General features: G+C 38.3%; 1 protein-coding gene across 3 annotated transcripts in view; it reads right to left on the bottom strand.

Annotated features, from left to right (window-relative positions):
* Positions 1 to 18,946, bottom strand: part of PDLIM3 (PDZ and LIM domain 3) — a 34,111-nt gene extending 15,165 nt beyond the window's left edge. The window contains exons 1-3 of one of the 3 annotated variants that reach the window (XM_067551633.1): positions 18,613 to 18,946; positions 5,837 to 5,988; positions 4,723 to 4,807 (exon numbers count right to left, since the gene is read on the bottom strand). In XM_067551633.1, coding sequence (XP_067407734.1) covers positions 4,723 to 4,807; positions 5,837 to 5,988; positions 18,613 to 18,705 — 330 coding nt within the window. In that variant the 5' untranslated portion in view covers positions 18,706 to 18,946. The remainder of the gene's footprint in view (positions 1 to 4,722; positions 4,808 to 5,836; positions 5,989 to 18,612) is intronic. The other 2 variants (XM_067551634.1, XM_067551635.1) reach the window with 2 other exon arrangements.
* Positions 18,947 to 24,852: the final 5,906 nt, after the last annotated feature.

The following is a 24,852-nucleotide window of genomic DNA, read 5'->3' as shown; positions in this document are numbered from 1 at the left end:
GTCCAGCTCTTGTGTTTATCATACTCAAAACTAGGAAAGTTATTCCGTTATGCCAGAAATTTAGTAAGACTCCAAGACCATTGGAATTCAAAACAGGAATAAGAAAGAATTAGAATATTTAATTCTATTTTTTTATAGCTAACAAATGACCTTCTCATCAGTACAAGGCTAAGTCATTTTCATGACTATGTTGATGTCAGAAACAGAGAGAAGGTGCCTCAAGCAGTTTACATGTATTGCAGAGCTCTAAGAATGAGTTCAGGCCTGGGGCTATGAATTAATAATGATATATTATTATTCATATTGTATATTTTAATAAAAATACATTATATTTATGTTTTGGAGGTGTCCTAACACTGAAAGATCTTTTGTTTAAGTCATAACACAATGCTGGGAGATGTAAATTCGTGTTAAGTGAAGGGGTGAGACTCATGTTTTAGCATAATTATCATGCTTTAAAACTTGATTGCAATTACTAATACATTCTGATCACATATATTACAGTGATTATTGGTTTCTTTTTCTGGTTTTGTTTAGATTTCTAACCTTAGCTATACAATAATATAATTAACCCTGTAAGGAAAGTATAGCAACTTTCCTATCCAAAAACCAAGTCACACTGAACACCTTATTTAAAATGCCAGGAAATCCATAAGGTTAAGGCAGAAATAAAATATAGTTTTAAAAAAGCTGTGGTGAGGAAAAATAAATACAGTAATTTTACCTGAGGTTAAAAAAAGGAAAAGGAGAAAGAAAAATATGTGATTCACAGCACTCTTTCACACTGCTATTAGAACATAAAAGAACAACCCAAAAGAGGTACTTATTATTAAAGCAACATGCATTATACATTTTAGGCAGACTTATTTTCTCCTACTGTTTAAACTAGTTGAGATCCCTATGTTCTAAATTGCTTTATTACATAACACTGTGTTTGGCTGTGTTGTTAATACTATGTGTGGTCTATTATTTCACAATATTTATCCATCATATTATATATATATATATAATAGAAATTAAAAAACTAGCTATTTTCTACCAGAATCAACCAAGTTGGCAATCAGGAATGGCTGCCAAGCAGCATTTCTTCCTGGGATAGGAGGAGAGAGTGTGCTCACCACAACTTTATGCAGGAAGTCTTTGTTCAGCTGGCTAAAAGAAATGGGGTTGTTACTCTTTTAAGGGCTCCCTTTGCAGCTGATAGCAGAGGTGGATGAAAGGGGAATGTCACCTGCACAAAGTGGGAAGAAGCAGGAAACAGGTGGACCATGTTGGGGTGATGTATTGCCCTTCTAGCTGATCAAAAGAGGGTTCGTGTTTATACCTCGTGCAGTCCCAGTGAAGCTCTTTTTCACCTTGATTGGGCTGGCAACACCCACACTCCCACTCAAAGAATCTGAAAAAGGACCAGTGGGCATCACACTAGTCATCGTTTTTCCTTGGGGGCTGGGGAAGAATTTTTCCCTCACCACCAGATTAGCACAGCAAGTTTGATACCTGAGAGGGTGAGGCAGTGGGGTTAGGTTATAAAGTTATAACTTAGTTAAAAGTAGAACTCATGGCAGATGTCCAGTGTAGGTACTCATTATGGAAGGGATATGGTTATGAGATAAAATGGATTGGAATAGGATGCATAGGAAAGTATTCTTTAGGGAGCTGAGGGTGGGGGTCAGGGCTCCTACGTGTTGTACAGCAGAGAGCCAAACTTTTCTCCTTTTGTAGCCCCCTCAACTCTCCTATGAGGGGAGGGTGGTGGGGTCCAGGTTAGCAATTATGTGAAAATGATTAAAGGAAAGATGGTGACCTGCACTGTACAGTATATTGCCAGGAATTCCAAGATATTTAGGTGAATAAAGTTGGGGGCCTAATTAAACCACATCCATTGTCTCTTTTGTTTCTTTCTGGCATGGCGGAACAGAGAGAGAGAGTGTGTGTGTATGTGTGTGAGAGAGTGAGAGTGAGTGGTATTCAGTGCTGTGTATAAGAGCCTATGAATCCTCCAAACTCTGTGGTAATGCTTAGCCTATTGTGTTTTTTTTATGCTAAAGGTTCCCTATTCAAATTCCACAATTGGAACTAGGCAGATTATTTTTTTAATTTTCATATGGCCTCCTGTGAGCTTCTGGGGAATGGCTGTGCACTTGCTGAAATTTAAATTAAGCTGCAATCTCTGCTAGCATGTTGGCGCAGGGAATCACTTAAAATGTTGTTTATCTTTTGTTATTTGTAATTGTCATTTTATAACTCTCAAACAGATGTAATACCTTTCACAGAGTCATTGACTGAGATTTTTGCTAGAGAATGCATGAATCTTCATCTATATTATTATTTATGAACTGTTTAATGTTCAGTTTTTTTAAAAGAGCAATATTCTTTATGTTTATTTCTTCTAACATTTATGATGCTTTTACTTACTGTAGGAAACATTAACTTTAAGTTAACAAAGTTTTCTGTCTGGCATAGAATCAAAAACTGTGGCTGGATTTTGAAAAAGGCCCTGTGTTTACCACAACTATGACCTTTGGAATAAGTTCAAGAAAGACTTAAGAACAGGAAATGCTTTGAATAGAACTTGATGGTTTCCCGCTTTTGCAGACCAACTAATGGATGGACAAGCTTCTAATGTAGTGGAGTTTGAGTTTAAAGGAAAATACAGTGCTTTGGGATTTTTCCATTAATTTTGGCTTTAAGGCCTTTATTTAATTTGGACATTGTATTTATCTTTCTCTCTGTGAACTTAAACCAGCATTTGTTATAGATGCACTATAATTCACCAGCTCAGACTAAGGTATGAGGAACAGTAAGGAATTTTGCCACTGTATTGCTTTAAGTAGCAGAACATATATGGTGGGCTTCAGGTGTTGTGTCTAAATATGCAGTGAAATAAATCTCCTTTAATTTAAAGTTTCAGCTATTTCAGAAACAGAATTAATAAGGTCATTTTGGTGCAGAGTAGTTCAGTATGATGGATATTCTAGGATGATAGTACTTGATTTCAAATGTAAATATTCACGTAAATGGTTCATCATATTTGCTTACAAGCTCAACTACTTTACTGAAGACGTGTCTGTTGCTGACTATATATGAACTTTTATTAATTCCCTTTTAAGTGAAGAGGTGGACATGCATATTAATGTTGACTGTTTAGTGGACCCCTAAAAACTTTTGAACGGAAATACAAACCCTTTGGGAAATTTTAGACATAGTCTGTGGAGCCCAGGTTGAAAATCACCTTTCACGGACCCCTTAGACATAGTCCATGGACCCCCACGGGTCCATGCACCACAGGTTGAAGACCATTGGTATAGCAGAAACAGTTTTTCTGATTACAGTAATGGAGATAGCTTTTCAGTAACTTGTTGCCAAATAGTACTTAAATGTTCAACTACATTATGTGTTTTTATTAAAAAGTGTCTCTTTTAGGCATAGAATTATAATGATATAATTTTTTTTTTCCTACAGCTTTTTCCATTTGAAGGAAATCCTGACATTAAAAAATGTGTGTCCTAGGTAATCCCATAAAACTATGCATTTAAAATAGTTGTATAATTTCTTGATACCTGCTGAAATTACTATACTATTTTTGCTGAAATACACTGTACCAGTGAATACAAATATTGTATAATGGGATATCTGGAAAGAATAGAAAGAACTGGAACACTGAGATTATATTCATGTTTAAAAGCCTGTAAGTACAGGGTTGACTGAATCACTTATTCCATGGAATTAATTGGAATGGAGTCTGTTCCTAAATTTATTGTAGAATAGAAAGTCATGATAATCCTTCATGGAATAATATATTGAAATATTTGTTTTGATGCTGTCCTGCCAGCACAATAATAATATTTTTTTCAGCTAAAATTGAAATTATTATGTGTATGTATCAAGGTTAGAGAATATATGGCAAATGGAACAAAGCACTATGAATCACATGCTGAAATCTATCCCCTGCAGCCTGTAGAGCTGCAGTTAAAATGGCTAGTTGTAGATTGATCAGTGTGAACCAGGACACTTCTCACACGTGCAGATCTGCACAAGGACTTTATATAAAAGTTCTAGGCATGGGAGAATTCAAACCCATTTCATTTGCCTTGCTCCTGTGCAGGGATTAGGACTTTACCTTTCTTTGCCACAGACAGAATGCTCCAGTTCATGACTGATTCATCTGCTGGTTGTCTAGATAGTTCAGTCTTCACAAGTTCAGAATTTACAATTTTCTGCAGCTCTATGGCTTTGTGTGGTGCCACAATTGTTTATTGAGGTAGAGACTCAACATTACTGGACCATCCTGTTCAGCTGACTGTCACCCCACAAAGATTGCTATGGTTTTATAACTGAATAATTTTGATATTCAACATTTATTTCCATTTGAAGAAATAAAAAATATGATGGATGAAATATCAAAATAACATTAGTATCAAAGGAGATATTTTCTTTCCATAATAAAACTACAGTGAAATGTAAAGTTTCTAGAGAAAATTTGAGGCATTGTGCAGTTTTTCCACAAGAGAATTTTAGCTTTCATTTAGATATAAATATAAAATGTCAATCATTTAAAATTATGTCTCTCTATATAATATATTTTATGATTATATTAAGTTAAGTAGACAATTAGTTGAGGAAATGTGCTATAAATGAATATAAACAATGAATGAGACAATTTAGAATGTGAAAAGCATGTGGTTGATGAGTGTTGGAGACATATAAAAAAAAACTTCATACCTGTGGTTCAGCTTCCAAATTTATTTTGAAGGGATGTGCTTTGCCATCTTCTGAAACTTGTGGAGACCATAATCTAGTTTCTGCCCTATTAATAAGAGAAAAATGCCTCCCATAAACATGGCACATATACATTAAATATATATATTGCAACCTTAAAATCTGAAATTTCTTCAAAAATCCCTTTGAATGTGTTAACATATACAATTCTTTAATGACACGGACAGAATCTTATGTGTTGTTTTTGTGTATTTGCTAGTCAGAAAACTTATGTAGTAAGTTATACGTGAAGATACACTGTACTAAAGATTATGGCTGGCTCTATAAGTCTCTTCTTGACTTCAGTGATACCAGGATCAAGCGTCTTGCACCTTTCACCTGAGATTCTCAAAGCATTTTACAAACATAAAATAAGCAAGCCTGAAAAACAACCATGTGAAGTTATTACTATTTCAATCTTTCCAATTGGAAAAATTCAGAGACTTATGGTCTGTTTTTCAAAATTAGGTAAGTCCAATTGACATGTAAAAAAGCATAATTTGAGCATGCAATTGCTGCAGTTGTGTATGCAGATTGGGTAGCTGTGGAAATGATCCTTTACATCCCATTTTGCATGCATAATAATGGTAATTATGTGTGCAAATTTAGGATTTTTACATACTTAATAACACCTCTCTTACTCTGAAAATCAGGCCCTAACACTGACATACATCAAGTCAGTGAGAGAGCCTTGAATAAAATCCAGATTCTCTGACTCCCAAACCTGTGCTCTAGCCACAGACAATGCTGTCTCAAATAAACATGTTTCTTGACATGAAAAGGAGAACTACAGCAATATGGTCTGCATATTTTAAAAGTTATCTGCGTGGCAATTTAAATGACTGAGTTAAATTTTCATTTGTGGCTCATACATTTAAAACACAGAATCTTAGAAGCTGGATCTGTTTAATTAAGAAATGAATATTATCAATTAGATCATTCCTTATTCTTCTGAAAGGTTCCATGGAATACATAATGTCCACTTGCAGAGTCATCAGAAAAGAGGAAAAAAGACCTCAATTTATTAATGTAAAATAAAGTAAATATGATGTTATAGTCCATACATCTAATGAAATACCTCTCAATTTTGAGACAAAGTTGATGTGATGCTGCTTTAATTCTCTCCTGTGCATCATTATGAGTCATGTTTGCTGTACCATAGCCATCAATAGCTAGAATGACATCACCAGGACTTAAATTGGCCGCAGAAGCCTTGCTTCCTGGAGTAATCTGAAAGAAATAAGAAAAGAATAATCTATTTTTACTAATTTTTTAAATTAAAGCATATCTGTGTATCTCTATAAATAACAATAATTGTAGTTTTCACTTTTCAAATATGATGTGTATTTTCTAATATTTTACCAGGTTTTGAGGTTAAAATATAATCTAATACCAATTTTAAAAACAAAAAATTACACTTTCTCGAAAACATGCAAAAAAAAAAAATTGAGAGTGCACACTTTGTCTCTAATTTTTCACTTCTCCTATTAATTCTACCTGTTGTCTTTACAACTAAGTTGTTACCTCTTGATTTGGAAAAGAAAATAATTTTGTTATGATTTTAAATGCTTCAGACAAATCTTTTCCTATTTTTCCCACTTCCAGACTAAATTATTTCAGTCTTTGTAATTTTATTATCATGTTTAAATCCCACTATACCCATAATTAAGTATTTTTATCATTCATCTCTGGAACTTTTCAATCCCTGCTGTCATTTTCTCAAGTAAAGTAATCAGACTGAAATATGTACTTCCAGAATGAGATAAAATCGTCATCTGAGGTGATAATATAATGATATAGTTCTGTAAAATAATAATTCTGGAATCTGGTTTTTTAACCACTGATGTGCATTGAGCAAACATCTTCACTGAGCTATCTAGAAAGGCACCCATGCTCTTTTCTGTTTCCTCCACTCAAAAAGGGCATTTTAAAATCTTTTATTTAAGTTAAAATTAATTTTCCATGATTTAACCCAGCCCCTGAATTATCTTAGAACTGCTTGGAGTTTTCCAAAATCTTTTTTTCCACTAATATAGGCTCTGATCCTGCAAGCTGCTGTGTGCAGACAGATCCTCATGGCTTCACAGTGCCCCACATGGACAGTGGCATCCACCCGTGAAGAGTATCTTTGCAGAATCAGGTCCTTAAACAGTTCTCTGCCATCTGCATATTGCGTCAATTAGCTGTCTTTTTCTTCATCTAAATCATTAATAAATCTGAGGGCTAATTGGTACAATTCATACTGAGGCCAAACTTGATGACTTTGTTCATATGAATATTGACTATAGAACAAGGCCCATATTGAGCAATACTATCCCAATATTTATTCCTAAAATATATTTCATTCTTAATTCATTGACCCACTCTTTAATTATAATAATTAAGAGAACATTTGCCTTTTTTTTCCCTCCAGGGAAAAAATCCAGCATTATGTAGAAACACTTTCAGGTTTTATCTGTTTCTTTCTGCATTCCTTTACTTTTTGAAGGTGGCAGTTACATTTTTCATTGCTTTCTCCAATGCTTTGTCCATGTAAAATAGTTTAAATATTTGTTAAGATAATAAAAATATGTATCCTGACAAAATATTTGCATATATGCAAACAGGAAAGGCTGGCAGCCATAATTATGACCTTAAAAAAGGCCCTACCTCATAAATTCTGGACGTTATCCTTGCCTGTGAACATAAGATTTCTACACACATCTAAATTGATGCTACATTTCTATACAGGCCCTCTAATTGACAAGAAAAATATTATGGTGACATTTTAAATCCAGCTAGATAAGCTATTTTAAGACATCCGTTTTACACCACGTCAGCATTTCATCCCAACAGATATATTAATTCACAGCCATTGAAGGACCAGATTGTACCTTTTTAGACACTGACCATCATTGTGGTTAAAGCAAAGCCACTTCTCTATCCCTCCCAAAAAGTCATCCTCAACTGCTGGGTAAAAGAAAAAATAGCTTTTAATGGGAGAAGAGACTTAGGAATTTGTTTCTCCTGTTGCCCCTTTTCAATTTGAGCAGCTAGTCAAAGTTTGGGCCCTCAGAATGTTCCAGCTGGCCATAGAAATTGATGGAGTCTGTTTTCTTTGATGCAATCTTGTTTATGTACAAGGAATATACAAAATCCTGTGTCTCTTAATGCAGAAGGAACCAAGAACAAAGGAAGCAATTCTTAGCTTATGGCTCCCAAGCCTCTTTAGCCAAAAACAGACCCAAAAGTTCTCTCTCTAGTTTTTTCTAGGATCACACTGGGTATGTCTACCCTGAACAAAACCTACCAAAAAACAACCATGGCAGCAAGTCTCAGAGTGTGGGTCAACTGACTCAGGCTTCTGCTGCGGGGCTAAAAATAGCTGGGTAGATGTTCCTGCTCAGAGTGGAGCCTAGGCTCCAAGACCTTCCACCCTCACTGGATTTCAGAGCCTGCACTCTAGCCCGAATGGGAAGGTCTCACTGCTATTTTTAGCTCTGTAGTGTGAACCCAAGTCAGTTGACCCATGCTCTGAGACTTGCTGCTGTAGGGTTGGTTTTTTGCATTATAGACGTACTGATTGTGCTTACAGGCTTCTGCTTGGCTTTCTTGCCTCTCCCCCCTCTCCGTTGTCTGTTCTCAGTTTCTTTGTTTTTTCTCACTCTCACACACACCTGGTCACAATACTCAGTTGAACACTTCGCCCACGTAGTGCTAGTTTCTGGGCCGACTCTCTTAGGCTTTGTTTTAGTTCTGGCCCCTTAATTGTTTTTTACACTATCTTAAATGAAGGACTCATTCCTACATCAGTTTGAATGAGTTTTTAACTCAACCCATAATGTTTCACCTATAATAACACCCCCCACCTCAGCTTTGCCTGTCATCCCAATGAGGCCTAAAATGCTAACATCTAATAAACCACCCTAAATAGAAATAAATAAATTAATAAATTACAAATGATACAAGCTTAACTATTTACATTTCTACAGTATCTTTCTGTCAGGATAGTTTCACATCACCATCATAAAATAATTTTATTCCCACCCAACTCTCTTTGAGGCTTTTCTCTTCCTGGATTTCATTTTAACTACCAGTCAGGGGCCCCTTTTAATCAGCCCCTGAGGAATGCCTATTGTTTCTGTTGAACTTGCTGGCTGAAGAAGATCCTGCCAGTTCTATCTGAATGGGGGATTCACCTCTGTAACAACTTTTCCAGTCTTAGCTTCCGCAGCTACATTCTCAGATTTGGGCGGGGGGAAGAAGGCAGGCAGGCAGGCAGGCAAACTGAAATTCTGTCTGCCAAACTGTAAGAACTAGCCTCTGTGTCCAGTATGAAAGGGGATTTGAAACATGGATAGGCCAGGACAGAAAGAGTCACAAGAGCCTTTTTCAACCTGCTGATCACTGAAATGGTTTCCCTTTTTTACTATTTGCTGCTTGTCAGAAACATTCAGCAAATAAACAGGGATCAGTTTTTGTTTCAGGTTCACAAGCGCCTTAGCAGCTAAGATTGCCCTGAGACCATGGATCTCATACCTACAGAGTACTACCTGTGTAGCAAACAGTGCTGATTTTCATTGTATGTAAACACAAATATTGATTGGAAGGCATCATTGTATGCTGTCTACTGATCTGCATTTCTACTAGAACCAATAGTTCTAAGTATCAGAGATAACAGCTCTAATAGTAAGAGAAAGTTGTGTAATATTTGTGCCATAAACCTCCTAAACACCAAAAGGGAGTTGGACAGTCTTCATCCTCCCCTGTGTCTAAGAAATAGGGTAAGAAATATTTCAGGAACACTGTTTTTCCCCCAGCTTTAAGTTTATAGAGGGTTTTCTTTGGAGCATCTTGATCAAATTTTCTTATCATGCAGATGAAAACAACATTTCTGTCAGGTAACACTTCACTCTACCTAACATCTGTTAGAAAGGTAATTTCTCAGGGGCATATTTCAATTTGAGACAGCATTTAAACTTGCCCACATTAAGAGCATTCATTTATTATGTGTTTGTACAGCACCTAGAACAAAGGATCCAACTTGTTTGTGGCCTTTGGGTGCTACCACAGCATAAATAATAATAATAAATTAAGAAATGCCAACATGATTCTACTTTCTCACTCTAATAAGAGCTTTAATCATAATTTATATGAAAGAAAGTGTTCCTAACTTCAGCACATTTGAAAAAGACTCCTTACAAAATGCACCATCAGTTGCTTTCAGGTGTGACATTATTTACAGCCAGCACTGTAAATGAGTTAAACTGATAGATCTGTAAATGGTGTTAAATACATTTGTCTTGGGGTGAGGCATGCTTGTGTTAGAGTGACCACTTATTCTTACGTCTGAGGAAAGGAGAAAAGAAAAGGTCCAGATCGTCAAATATTTTCAGATCAATAGGAGTTAGGCACCTAAATACCTTTGAGAATCTGGGCTGAACTTCTTGCAAATATAAGAGGAGCAAAATATCTGACTAAACATCATCACAAACTTTGTATTCTTTACTAGCCCAGGGTTTTACATTTAGTGCACAATAGCACACTTTTAAACAGATTGCCGTGTTTTCTTTCCCCTTGATATGGGAGACTCCTGCCTGGCTGAACCAGCCAGTGCTCTGCAGGACTTCTTGCTTTCTGCAGATCAGCTCATTAGCTCACCTATAGAAGTCTTGGGGAAAGGAGCAGCTTCAGATCCATCTCCTTTCCCTGGCACTCAGAAGTAGCTGCTGATGCAGCTCCATTTGTGTGCTGGTGAGGCGGGTGTCATTCAGGTTGCTGATTAGGAGTCTTTAGCCCTGCCCCTTCAGCTGTTCAGAAGTGGCCTGGCCATGTCTCTCAACTCCACATTGTCCCAGTTGTTGGATCTTGCTAGGGTAGCACCATCCCTACTGAGCATAGCTTCTGGGAGAAATATGGAAAGGTACACTTTGGTCCCTGCTTGGAGGGGTTCTGACTGCAAGGTCCAAGAACTCAGAATTGTGTCCCCTGTTCCCCAGCCAGAGGGGAAAAGGAAAAAAATTAAGTGAGGTGAAAGATAAATGTGAAGAGGGGAGAGGCTGGTTGAGAGAATAATAGCTAAGGACAAATGAGGAAGAAATGCAATATTATTTGTTGTTTGTATTGTGGTAGAACCTAGGAGCCCCAGTCTTGGCCCCATTGTTCTAGGTGCTGTACAAACACAGAACAAAAAGACCCCACCCTGAAGAACTTAAAACAAGAGACAACAGATGCATATAACAAACAAGTGAGGGGAGCACAAGGGATCAATGAGACAATATTGGTTAGGATGAGAAGCAGCAGTCAGGGGTAACCAGCTGTATAACCATTGTCAAATTTCTTTTGTAGGCAACTTAACAGGAGATTTAAGGAGGGATTTGAAGGAAGACAATAAGGTGGCTTTGTTGATATTAACAGGGAGTTCCTCCCATACTAAGGAGCAACATGGGAGAAATCACAAAGGTGATTCCTCAAAAATTTAACAAATAGTCAATGAAGACTGGCAGAGCAGAAGCAGGAGCTGTCACATTCAAATCATATATGCGTTGCTAGATAGGGCAGTGAAGGCCTTTAAAAGTGTGTGTGGGTGATGCAATGCAAAAAGGGGAGACAGTATAGGGATGCAAAAAAAGGGAGTGATGCAGTCAAAGTGATGCACCAAGAAATTGGTCTTTGCAGCAGCATTTTGAATAGATGTATGTGGGGCGAGATTGCCTTTGTCAAGGCTGGGAAGGAGGATGTTGCAGTAGTTGAGATGTGAGATGATGAAGGTCTGGATGAAAGTTTTAGCTGTGTGGTCAGATCTTGGAGATGTTATGCAGGAAGAAGCAGTAAGATTTAGACGTCCTAAATTGATGGAATGGTGGGATGTAAAGCAAAGGGACAGTGTAGATCCTGGGATGAAGTATTGGGGTTGCCAGTATGGGAGTATGTGGAAAACAAATACATAAATTAAAAAAAATTGAATTCCCTCGCTCAGTTTGTTAATCTCCTAGTCTGTAAGAGTATTGGGGAAGGAAGACCCTTTCCTCAATCAATGGTGAATTTAAAACCCTTCAGCCTTGTTTTCTATGTCAGTATGTATCTCTTGTGCATGGCTTTCGGCTTCTGAGAATGTTCTGCATTTTTTTTCCAGTAATATTCCCAGGCATCTTTAGTGGTCTTCCCTTTGCCTCTTTAGGACACTTGTTTTTACATTACATTACATCCTTCCCGTGGCAGTGTTGGTGCACAAGGCAGACACTAATCCATTCCATACCTCCTGGTCATTTACTACTGATTTTATATGGTGTTGAGAACAACTGTTCTGCCCTGTGTATGAAGGGTTCTCCTTAAGATTTCTCTTGGGTGCCCTCGTTTTCTCACACCAATTGGTATCTACTTGACAACTTTACGTAGGAGTCTGCATGTTGACATGTGGAGTATGTCCCCCAAATATGTCTAGAGCTTTCATCTTATTCTGGTGGAGAGGAGCTGCTGGTTGGTAATTTATCAGATGTGTTTGGTGGTGGTGAAGTCTTTCCATCCAATGTCAGGAATTTTTCATAGAGACTTATTTTTGATGTTGCCTTGTGTTCTGTCTCACTTTTTTGGTAGATATCCAGCTTTTGCAGCTATATGTTTATACTAAGATTATTTGAGTTGAAAATTTTCAGTTTTGGTCTAGTACTGTATATTTTTGATTTCCATACCTTATTGAATTTAGTGAATGCTGTGTATGTCTTCCCTATTTTTGATGTTACTTCCTTCTGGACGTCTCCATTGGCTAATATGGTGCTGCCCAGGTAGATGAAGTGTTCTACTTGATGTTTTTGCCTTCTGTGATGTTATTGCTTGATGTCTGAACTTTGAGGATATTTGTTTTAGATTAAGGGAAGAGACTTAACATTAAAGCATGAAGATGACTTAGAGAACTGCTACTCTAAACAAGTCTAAAAATTCATATTTTGAATTTTTATCCTAAAGAGAATTTCATACCACTGATTTGGAGAATATGGAAAGTCCTGCAAGATAGATGGGTAATTTGTCTGTCCATCTACAGTATTTCCTGTCCTATGGCAATGTGCATATTACACACACCTTCATGAAAAGGATTAACTTTTGCCTTTCCCATTAGAATTCCAGTCTATAAAACAACTGTCTTCTACAAATCATTTAATTTGAATCAAACCTTTCATACAGGAGTACTTTTTACTTGTATGGTAAAACAATATTACATAAAGTAAATAGCAAAAATAATGTATTTACTGGAAAAATTCATCCTCATGGAATTTAGTCCTTTTGAAGCTGCCTCTAGAACATGATAGGAGATAGAACCTTTTATCTGTCAAATTTGGAATTCCACAATTTCTCTCTCTTTTGTTCTCCCAAGTGTGCTTGTAAACATGTGATGTGTGTACACATATGCACACACACAATAGAGATTAAAAAATCTCAGAGGCAGATGTTTTATTTAGAAATGTCTTTCTTCCCCCATCAAATTATTCCTTTTGCTGTTTTAACATCTCCCCCGCCCCCAACATTTTTCTACTGCCTAAAGTTCAAGATTCTTGTCCTCACCTTCAAGGCCCTTCAAAACTCAGCCTTTCCTACACCTGGCCTTGTCTCTTATAATGTCACCAGCTTGGGCTGCTCATTTGTCGTCTTCTCTCATAGCCTCCTTTGAAATTTTCCCCCCCTTATCACACCTTTAATGGAACGTCCTCTTGAACTGATCCTTAAGACCACTGCTTTCTCCTCTGACAAATCCCTCCTCCTTAGCACATTGCAGGCACTACTGGAATAATAATGATAAATTAATTATTAAATGAAGAATCATTGGCTTCTGAATTCCATTTTCCTGTCATTGCAGCCAGCACTGATGACTCATAAGGCAGGTGGAATCAGATGCAGAATTATTACCTCAGTCAGATACAAAAGTCTCTCCAGTGTGCTTTGAACAGACCGTTATATGTAATTTTTGCCTATCCATTTCCAGATATCACTAGCTTCCACTGCCAGGCAGTGTATTTATGGGAGATTACTGCACGTTCAAGTACTTAAGACATTTATGCCACTATGGTATTTGGAGGTATTCTGTAACTGCCCAGAAAAACAATGCACTCTCTCTCTCTCTTAGTTCTTAACTATTACATCACATATTAAATTGCTCATTGAGATTATAGTTTTTAAAATTTTCCAGGAAATGAGAGATTCACAAAATCTTGTATTCTTTTAGAAAGAAAGATTCCATTAAAAGCATAGAATGTACCGTCACCACTGTGTCAATGCAAATGAAACTTTCTCTTGTACTGTCTCTATGGGTATTAGACTACTACATTTCCATGCATGGCAAGAAAATTTTATACATACTTTATAATTAAGCTGTGGAACTCTAAACGGCAGGATATTATTGAGATCAATAGCTAAACAAGATTCAGACTGATTAGGCTCATAAATAAGGATAAAATTTGCAGTTAAACTAATTAGGATAAAAAATGTAAAGGCTATTATCGTGCTTCAGAATCTAAGCAAAAAAGCTAACTTCCAGTTGTGATCTAGAAAGAATCCCCTCTAATTACGTTATAGTAATGAACAACTAGTGCATTTGGGAAATTTTTATCTTACTCTACAGCGTCAGGTAAAGGATAGCAGATTAAATGGACCATTTCTCCATTCTGATATAACAAATCCAAGGCATTAAATCTATTCTCTATCACATAGCAATCCCTGTTAGAGGAAACTGTCAAGTACACAGCATGAGGAATTAATGTTCCTAGCAGCACAGGTGCAGTTCTTCACAGTGGCATTTTTCTGCTCAGTCATTTGAAAAATGCATGAGGATTGGGGAAGGAAAGGAAAGGAAACACAGGGTTTCTAAGTTTCTGGACCAACTTTAAATCCCTAAGTAAGCATATCTTAGGTGTGATCCTCTGGGTTAGAAAAATAGGTTTTTAATAGTCAGATGCCCTATTTCCCCCTTCAACATAAACCTCTCTCTCCCCAAAAGCAGGAAAAAGAGCAGAGTGAAGCCACCAACAAAAGGAAGAAATTATTTTGTAATAAAATATAAACACAGGAAATCTGTACTTGAAATTTGAAATGTAAAAGAGGTATGATAATAGTAAAATAAAAATTTCCTAGAGCAGAAATTCTGGTGATATCACTGGCAGAAAACACCACTAAATTAGTGTAACGTAAGGGTTCTCCCTTGGAGCATATGTACAAGCAACAAACCAAAAAAGATAAAAAGAAACCATCAGCTAATTAATGTGTACTAATATATGTACTGCTGCTGTTTCTAATGTCCCTATTACCAAAGTATATAGGGCCCAGATGATTTTGAAAGGTATTTAAACATTGCTCCACTCAGTATTGCAAGGCCTAAGAAGGCCAGGTTTTATAAATTGATTGAAATCAGTAGGAGTTAAGTGCCTAAATACCTTAGTCTGGCGTAGATGACTGATACAATACCTTGGATAGATCAATAGACTAGATTTGTAGTAACAGAAACCTAAAACCAATGTATGTCACTCTTTTCATGTTTTTATTCAGTGAGATCAAAGTCCATAAGACTGTGTGCCAAATTTTTCAAAACCAGCCATCATATTTAACCAATGTCTGAGCATGCAAATGGACATTTAGGTTATAAATCCCCATTTTGCATGAGTAAATGAGGGATTTGTGAGGCATAACTTGTGCATCCAATTGTAAACATCTTGGCCAGGATTTTCAAAGGAGCTCAGAGTAGATAGGCACTCAACTCCCACTTAATTTCAGTTGGAATTGGGTGTCTAGCTCTCTTAGTCCCCTTGGTCCACAGTACAGGACAGTACTGTGTGTTTATTGCTCTTGTATGCTGTGAATCTAAATCCTTTCTCAGATTAAAATTTTTAAAAAAGGAGGAAAATAGGGATGTAAATCAGATATGCAAACATTTTTGTGATTAGGTAACAATTTGATTTACTCACATGGGGTAATTTTCTTCAGTTATATGATTTTGAGAAACAAATATTTTCTTTCTGCAGTCCATTTATTCTATCTATTAATTTGTAAATTGCTTTGGGACACTGAATTATGGATACATCAGAATCCATGTCTTTTGAAGAGAATAGAAAAGACAGTCTGTGCATATATGTTACAAGAAAATGTGTATAGGTGAAACAGAACTAATGTGTATACATAATGTGAAGCCATACAGCTCTATATCAGACTATTAAGACTGTGAAACTCTGAAATGATGGTATCCCCTGCCCCCTCAAACATTATTTATACACTTATCCATATTTTTTTGTTTAACATGATTTAAATTCTTAGAATGCATTATTCTTTTTACCTCAGCTGTTCCCTCAAAACACACACACACACACACACACATTCTCTCTCTCTCTCTTCCCTTCTCCCAGGCACACTCTGGGCCTACTCTCAAGCAAACTGAAATAATTTCATTGACTTCAGTCATTGGGCTTTGGATGGGTTCCATAGACATAACTTATCTACATTTATGTTAAGTTCCAAGAATTTCAGCAGTTTTCATTTTTCTTATTAACTTTTTGCTTCTTGCTTTTTATGTCTTTATGTCCTGCTATTAAACACATTCATTTAACTTCCATACTTAGTTTTTCCTGTATATAATATTCTGTGGTTTTACGTTTGCTTGAAACACTCAAGAGGTTCATCTTACTCTATTTGGTTAGGAAAATCACAGATGGGTTTTTCAGATGACATCTGTTCTCTAGACAGGTGTACGATGATCCCTGATAGTCTTACACATCATTCTGTTACACCACTACTGAAGGTTTTCTCTGATTGAATAAGAATTATAGCCAGCTGCAGTTACATCTGCATAAAGATTTTACTCAAAATGATAATTGGAAAGATATAATTAACTATTAATTTCTGCTGCTATTTTAATGCTTAAAAAGTATTTCTGAGGAATAATTTTTTCTTGTCATTATGCTAATTGGAATGTGAATAAATTATGTAAATTAAGCAAATATCCTATGCTTTTCAACCTAGTCCTGCAAGAATCTGAGCACCTTCTGAGTGCTCACTAATTTACTGCAAACGCTCAGCTCCTTGCAGCATTTGACTCTAACAAATATATGAAAAATATCTAATTGGATTAGCAGGAAAGACTCATTAATATCAAACAAATCTGCCATTAAAATTCCTGAACTCTAGCCTTGTAACGCTAATATTTTACAATATCAACAATTCTTCCAGCTTGAAACACATGATTAATGAGCATTGACATCTTGCTACAAACCAGCAGCTTCTTGTCTCAACCCACTCTGTAGGTATGATGATGAGTCAATGACAAAATTATTTATTCCTCCAGAAAGTTACAATAAATATAATTTATCTTTTGTTAGTATTATTTTAAACCTCACTGCACTTAATCTAAACAAAGGAAAAATATAAACCAGGCACTTCTAAAATATTTTTCATTAGAGATAATGGAAACTTTTTCCCTTGTAAGTCCATAAAAGGCAATGAAAGTCCTAAAACATCTAGACATTTTTTCTCTTTTATCTCAACGTGTTTTTTTTCTTTCTCCAAAGTTTTCATGTCACATATCACAAACATTTATCATATAAGTTTATATAAAATCAAGCAAATTAAGAGCATTATATTTTAAGGGCAAAATGGCATTTCAGTTATGCTGGTATAAATGTGGAGTAAATTTATCGATTTACGTGGAGTTACCTCAGACTTACACTAGGGTAATTTACTGTAGAATTTTGGTGCTTAGCCTTTCTATGAACTCGTGTTTGAAGTTCTTTTACTGCATGGCATCATCGGAGGTATTTATTCTTCAGGTTTCTGACACTTACGTAATACTGCACTAAGATATTGACTATGTTCTGAGTCTTAGTGCAGTACTTCCAAAAATATGTTAGTGAGGTGGTAGAGAGAAATGAAACATGCTTTCAGAATGTGCAAGTACTGTAAACCAATAAAAAATAAAGAATGGTGATTCTGGTATTTGATGTAGGTCACATAAAGCCCTATTCGGCAATAACTTATTAAGCATAAAGACTTAAACTTAGTTTACCTAATGGACAGGAAATATGTGTTGCTGTTGCTTTAAGATTGGAAAATAGAGTTTTGTGTATTGCGGTCATTAAGTGACAGCTTCTGAAATCAATTCCAGTTGTCAGGATAATATCTTAGAATACATAGAAAGAGGAGGGTTTGCGTTCTTAATCCTCTTTAAATGTGAAGTACTATAAGCGTCACTTGTTTGTGGTAGAATAACTTTGTAATAAATCACTGGTGTAACATAAATGAAAACTCAAAACTGTACTTTTGTATGAACATGGCCCCACTGCCTTTGCTGACAACACACAGATCCTGAATTAGTTAAAGATTTGTATTATAAACTTTTTAACTCAAGCTGACGTGAAGATTAGTGTTCAAAGGTCCAGCAACAAGGAACAGCTGCCAAGTCCTCCTCTCTCCCAAGGATCACATGGGCCAGTTACTGGAACTGATGAGAGCTGCAATATGGTCAGTATCTTAGGCTGGTTTCTGGCTCCCGGAGGGTCCCAAACTGGAGAATGAAAAACTGAGTGCTTTGGGGAATCACACTGTCCTCTTACCTTGCCAGTGTCCCCCTGACCCTGGAATTTCATTCCGGAGGTGTGAGCAGGAGTTGAATGAAGCCCTATTTTGCCTTATAAAGCAATCTTTTAAAAATTCATAAACATACAAATATTTCAAAATTTGTCAACTTTCAGCTAGCTCTCTAAATTTTGAACCAAGACTAATAAATGCAACCTGCAGCTAGTTCATTCGTTCGTTGCTTCATCCAAGAAAAATCAAAGAGCAAAAACTAAAACAAAGTTAAAAATTATAAATAAAAAGAGAATGGAAAAGGAAAAGGATACATACCCTGGTTATGATTAAAGGCTGGTTAAAATCTATCCCTCCTGTCAGCCTGAATCCCCAAGGAGCAGGTCCTGGGAGAACAACATTCTGTGGCATTGTGCAGCAGTTCTCTTGAGAGCTACTATTATTGGCTTATTTTTCTTTTTCCCCTACCTCGGTAAGGGAAGCTGAAGGCTGAGCTGTAAGAATAAAGTTCCTGTCAGCAGTGTCTTTGCTGGACAGGGCAGCAGATCGTTTATACGCCTAAGGAGTTTTTTTTCATCTCACAGCTGCAGAAACAGCACTATATCCCTGCTCCTGTGTGACGTCACCCATCTCTTGTCTCCTCCACCCACAGGGGGAGTACCAACTTTGGTAAAATAAAATCTGGACGCTCTGTGGAGTTTACAGCAAATAGATCTCCTTTATTTGCTACTTTGTGGTGTATCTCCCAGCCCAGCATTCAGTAAGCTTCAGGTTACAACATCCTGTTTCTCTCTTAAAGCAACCCAGTCTCACTTTTGATGTTGTGATTGTATCACTGCACTGTCTTTGCTTTAGCTATATGGTACACCTCATCCTTCAGCAAGTGCACAGCACATCAACATTTCATTTAACAAGAACATTTAATATTGAGATTTCTCACTCATGAATGCTCATTTTGCATTTGACAGCTTGTGATACAGTCATTTACTTGAGCACAAAGTCTTTCAAGTCCTTCATTTGAAGTTTTCAGCTGTATGTTTTGTACAGTGTTCACATAGAAAATGTTTCTGCCTGCTTGAAAAATTTTACTAGAGTCATAGATATTTTCTATGCAGAAACTTGTAAACAAAAATGCAACTAGTGTAATAGACAGCCACTTCTCTTTCTTTCGGTGTTGTCTTTGACTCTGTAGTTCCTATGCAGGTATGTTCAGTTTGTGCTGCACATTCTGGCTCCAGAAGTGGTTCTGTTGCATCAGCTGGTATTTTCTTTCCATCTTTCTGCTCTATCCTGACTCACATTTCTTTTGTATCTGACTTGTAAAAGAGAGACAGGATTTTCCAATGGTGCTGTTCTTAGGTGTTTCCTTTCCTTTTGTGCTGGTATAGTTTCCCATGTGTATCTTATATTAACAAAGTTAGTCTGCAAGTGTTCCTATCATTCCCCGGTCTCCACTGATCACCTTGACGCCACATCACTTTTCTGTTATTTCTGCTAAGGGTTTAGCTCTTGTATAGAGAGAGAATTTTCACTTTTCCATTGTATTTAATTAGTCAAAACATCAGCTAAAGTCAGTGGGAATATTGCTAGAATAAAGACTGAGTGAAAACTGGGTAAAGATTTAAGGATTTGGCCTAATGACAGTAATGGCCAAGATTATGTTCCGTAGCTCAGTGCCAAGATCTCCCATTCCCCATGGCAGGGGATTTCTCTGCCTCCACTTCACTATGCTTCCCTCCTCCAAACTTTCTGTGGTCCACTCAGGGGAAGGAGCTTGAGACTAGGTGGACCCAGAGAAGCTGTAAGGTGAACTGGGGGATGGAACAGTGATGTGCATTGTCATCCCTCTGGTTTTGTGGAAAATTTCATTGGATTTCTTTATCTTTTCTACCCAGAGAGCTTGAGAGGAAAAGGGGGAGGTGATGCCAGCTGCCTGGGGATCTGTCAACTTTCTAGGTGGCCCAGCAGCCTTTTCAACAAGGAAGCATACCATACGATGCGACTCTTCATAGGATGCCAAGTGTGAATGTAGGAAGGTAGGGGGATGATTCCACCAAGATGATAGATGTGGCATAGAACCTGAATAGAGTCTGAATCCCCTCTCAGATTTTCCACGCAGCATGAACATGTATTTTACCATACATGTTTACTCTGTTTGTAGTCCATCAAAAGTTTTCAATGCACAGGACAGGGCTCATATCCAAACCAGTTCTAATCTACTTCATAAGAGTTCTTTGTTAATAGTATGTATCGGATATTTTACTAAAATGCCAATATACTACATCTATTGCATGTCCTTGATGTCCTAATTTTGTATTTCTTAAAAATAAAATTCAGTTTGTCTTACAAGATGTATTATTTACATCTGCTTATTGCTCATGGTGCCATTATACTTTTGATGTTTACCCATTTTTCTTTTATTATTTGTTATGTTGTTATGCTAGGCACTGAAGCTGGACTTTGGTCCTTGTCAGGATCACTCTTCTTTACTTTTTTTACATATTTTTTGCAGTCTTCTTGTAATTCTCCAGATCTGCATGACTTGCTAAAGAATCTGCTCAATAGACAACTCTTTGATGAATTATTTGCTTAGCTTATTAGTTGATTTGCTTAACACTTTAACACTATGCAAATAGTCATTCTGAGTCACTGATTTCTGTCTTTAGTTTTCCAAATATTTCCTTATTTGGTTTAATCTATTGCTGTTTTTATAAGTTTTAATTTCTTCCTAATTGTCCAAAATTATTTTCTTTATTTTTCTCATTAAAGATAGATTTTAAAAAAGAGCTCATTATCTCAGCCACGTTAGAACCATAATTGATTCCATCTCTATCCTTATTTAGTAATAGGGCTAGTTTGACTTTTTCCGAATGTGTTAGTAAAAGCTCTCTCCCGCTCAGCACCCCAGTATTCTGAACTTCAAAAACTATCTTCTGCCTCCGGTCCTTCCTATACAGCAATAACCACCAGAGGTGCCTGTACTGCCTCGAAGAAGAGCATATCTCTGCTAAGTACAATATCTGCTGCTGCTTTTCCAGCTGAACATGGCAAGCACAGGAGTTCAGACTTAAGAAACATCTCATGGAGTGTGCAGTGATCTGGGCTGGGCAGACCCTTCGTGTACATCAGGCAGAGGTGTCAAGAAGTACACTGCCTAGCACTACCACTTCTGATTCAGGGGCAAGCAAAGACAGAGCCAAAGACTAACTCTACCCATGCTCACCACGAGAGTAGGAAGCCTCTCAAAAGACTAGAGAGAAATCCCTCTCCAGATCCACTTCTGAGAAGAGGACTTCTTCCCTGATACCTTCCAAGTTGGGTGACTGTTTGTGTCTGGTTCTGGGAGGCCTCAGATCCCATAAATGTCCAAGGTATTGATCTGCAGGCTCCAAAGAACTTGATATCAACACTGTTGACAGGAGTGGGACGTTCATTATCAAGTAAGGAGAGACACGAGCCAACACCAGGACAACCACTGTTACCAGCAAAGGAGAAGCACTGAGAACCCCATGTACCATCAGTACCATAGTGCTCACATAAGGACACATCAGCTTCTAATACATGGGCTCCAAAAATGCAGTGTCTTCACTTTGTGATGACTGGGGATAGATACACTGCTTCAGAGGATATAATCATCCTTCTGGATATAGAGTTTCCCTCCTAATGCACCCAGTCCTTAGAACAGAGATTCTGACACCATCATTCCACAAACATTACAAAAGAAGTCAATCCCCTATTCCTTCTGCCAGTCAGGGGATTTCTGCATGAACAGTACTGATGGCACCACCATTAGAACTGGAGCCTATATTTGTCTCTTCTGGGGAATCTGACTTTGCGGAAGAACTGATATCTTCTCCAAGAGATGTGAGGTCAGATAGAGAATCCAGAATCTCCTGGACCCCACCATAACCTCACAAGATGAGGTATCCCCACTGGGACTCCTCAGGAGTCACATGCCTGCCCCCTCCCTCCCGCCCCCAGTGATCAGCCAGGACTCTTCCAGGAGCCCAGGGAGGAGGATGAGGAAGAACCAGATTCAACACTACCACCAATGCCAATAGAAGTATCATCATTATTTGCTGGTGAACTGGTTGTCCCAGTCTCACCATCTCCATTTTATAGTGCAGAACCTAATAGAGTGGCACTCCCCATTAAAAAGGACATCCTAGATTCTGCCAAAGTTGTGTGGCATACTCCAGCTACATGTGCACCTACTCCTAAGAGGGCAGAAAAGAAATACTTTGTCCCAGCCAAAGAAGCAAAGTTTTCATTCACTCATCCTGCCCCAAACTCTTTGGTCATTCAAGCTGTCACTGAAAGTAATAGATCCTTGGTCCACTCCTTCAGATAAAGAGTACAAACATTTGGACCTCCTTGGAAGGACGGTATGTTCATCAGTCTGCAATTCCACAGAGTCTATTACCGGGCCTTGCTGTCCAAGTATGATTTCGTCAAATACGTTAAATTTTTGGAGTTAAGATAGAGACTCCCTGAGGAGGATAGAGCAGAGTTTCAAACCCTTTTGAGGAGGGTAGACTGGTGGCTAGAACATTCCTACAGGTTACAGTTAATGCAGCTGACACAACCTCAAGGTCAGTAGTGACTGCTATCATTATGAATCCTGGAATCACTCCTCAGGATTTCCCAGGAACTTCAATCTATTGTGAAGGATTTGGCCTTTGATAAAAATAACTTATTTAACAAACAGACTGATGAATCGCTACACACATTGAAAGACTCAAGAGCAACCCTCCACTCCCCAATTACATGTACAACAGCACTAAAGAGGAAGTATCATTAGCAGCCCTACAAGCCTAGACCAGTACCACAACCCTTCTACCGCCAAAGGGGAGATGTGAACTGCCACAGAAGCGGGACAAGAGGCAGAGAACCAAACAGTGTTCCTCCTTCCAACCACAGCCACAAGAAATACAGTAAACCCTTGCTGTAATGAACCCCTGGGGATCCAAGCCATTTGTTCAGTATAGGCAGGGGTTTGTTATAGCGGGCGTGGGGGGACAGACTCTGGCCCCGGGGTCACAGCGGGAGCTGACAATGCTCCTCCAGCCCTGGTGTCATGGATGGGACAGAAAGCTCCTCCAACCCCAGGGCCATGGTGAGGAGACAGCGCTCCTTCAGCCCCAAGGCTGTGACGAAGAGACAGTGCTCCTCCGGCCCCAGGGCCATGGTGGACAGCAGAGAACTCCTCTGACACCAGGGTTGTTGTTGGGGACAGAGAGCTCCCTCTCCCTGCTGCAGGTCTGAGGCTGGAGGAGCACTCTGTCCCCTCAGCGTGGCACATGGGCTAGAAGAGCTTTGTCTCCCTGCCGCAGCCCTGGGGTCGGAGGAGCACTGTGCCCCCTTGCCACGGCCCCAGGGCTGGAGGAGCTCCTTCTCCCCAATGAAGACCTGGGGCCAGAGAAGCGCTGTCAGCTCCTCCCATGGCCTTGGGCCAGAGGAGCACTGTGCCTCAGCTGAGACTCTGTCCTGGAGGATCTCTCAGTCCCCCACCACAATGGGCAGGGCTGGAGGTGGAATCCAGGGATCATGTTCGCTATAGCCCAAAGTTCGCTATTGTGAAGGGTGTTATAGTGAAGGTCTACTGTAGTTTTGATGGGACCACTGAGAGCTGCTAACCAACTCAGATACCGTCTCCTACTACCCCTGACATCCAATTTGGTGGCCGCCTAGTCCAATTTTCTCATACCTGGTGGATGATAACAACAGACAAATGGTTTCTCAACATCTTCCATTTCTTTTACACCATGGAGTTCCTCCCTCCTTCCCATTTATTTTAGGGACCACTCTCAGGAGTCTATCATCCAGGAGGTAGACTTTCTACTTCAATGGAGAGCCACAGTGCTGGTATCACCTTAGCGTTGAGGAAAGGGATTTTATTCCAAATATTTCCTCATCCCCCAAGAAAAAGGGATGATGGAGACCCATTGTAGACCATTGGCAACTCGGTATCTTTATCTGAAGTTTGAAATTCAGTCTGGCCACCCTGGCATTGATATATCTGTCCTCAGACAGAGATGACTAGTTCCCAGCTCTCAACATGAGGGATGCCTGTTTTCATATAGACATCCACCTCTCTCACAGGAGATTCTTGAGGTTCACTATAGGTCCAAACCATTATTAATACAGGGTTGCCCCCCTTTGGACTAGCAGCAGTGTGTAAACCGGAGTGTTTACAAAAGTTTTTTCAATAGTGGGAGCATACTTCCGATACTATGGCTCAACAGTCTTTCCTTACCTAGATGATTGGCTGTTGACAGGGAAATCTCATCAGGAGGTACTGACATCAACCTCACCTCTGCTCAGTCTTTTAGCATCACTGGGGATCTGTGTGAACACAGAAAAGTCCATTTTAGTTTTAATCCAGTCCATAGAATTTATCAGAGCAACTCTGCACTCTGTCTTACCTCTCTGTGGACTGATTCCAATTGATGAACAATTCAATCAATCAGCTCAGACAGAGCCCACAGATGTTTGTTTGTGACTTATCCTCCTGGGTCACATGGCGTCCTTTATCTGTGTGACATCTCTTGCAAGTTT

This window comes from Emydura macquarii, unplaced genomic scaffold, assembly GCF_026122565.2.
Source record: "Emydura macquarii macquarii isolate MOO-44397 ecotype Brisbane River unplaced genomic scaffold, CSIRO-AGI_Emac_v2 contig_1363, whole genome shotgun sequence".
NCBI classification, from domain to species: Eukaryota; Metazoa; Chordata; order Testudines; family Chelidae; genus Emydura; species Emydura macquarii.
The sequence above is the reverse complement of the archived record's forward strand: the minus strand, read 5'-3'. Positions and strand labels throughout refer to the sequence as shown.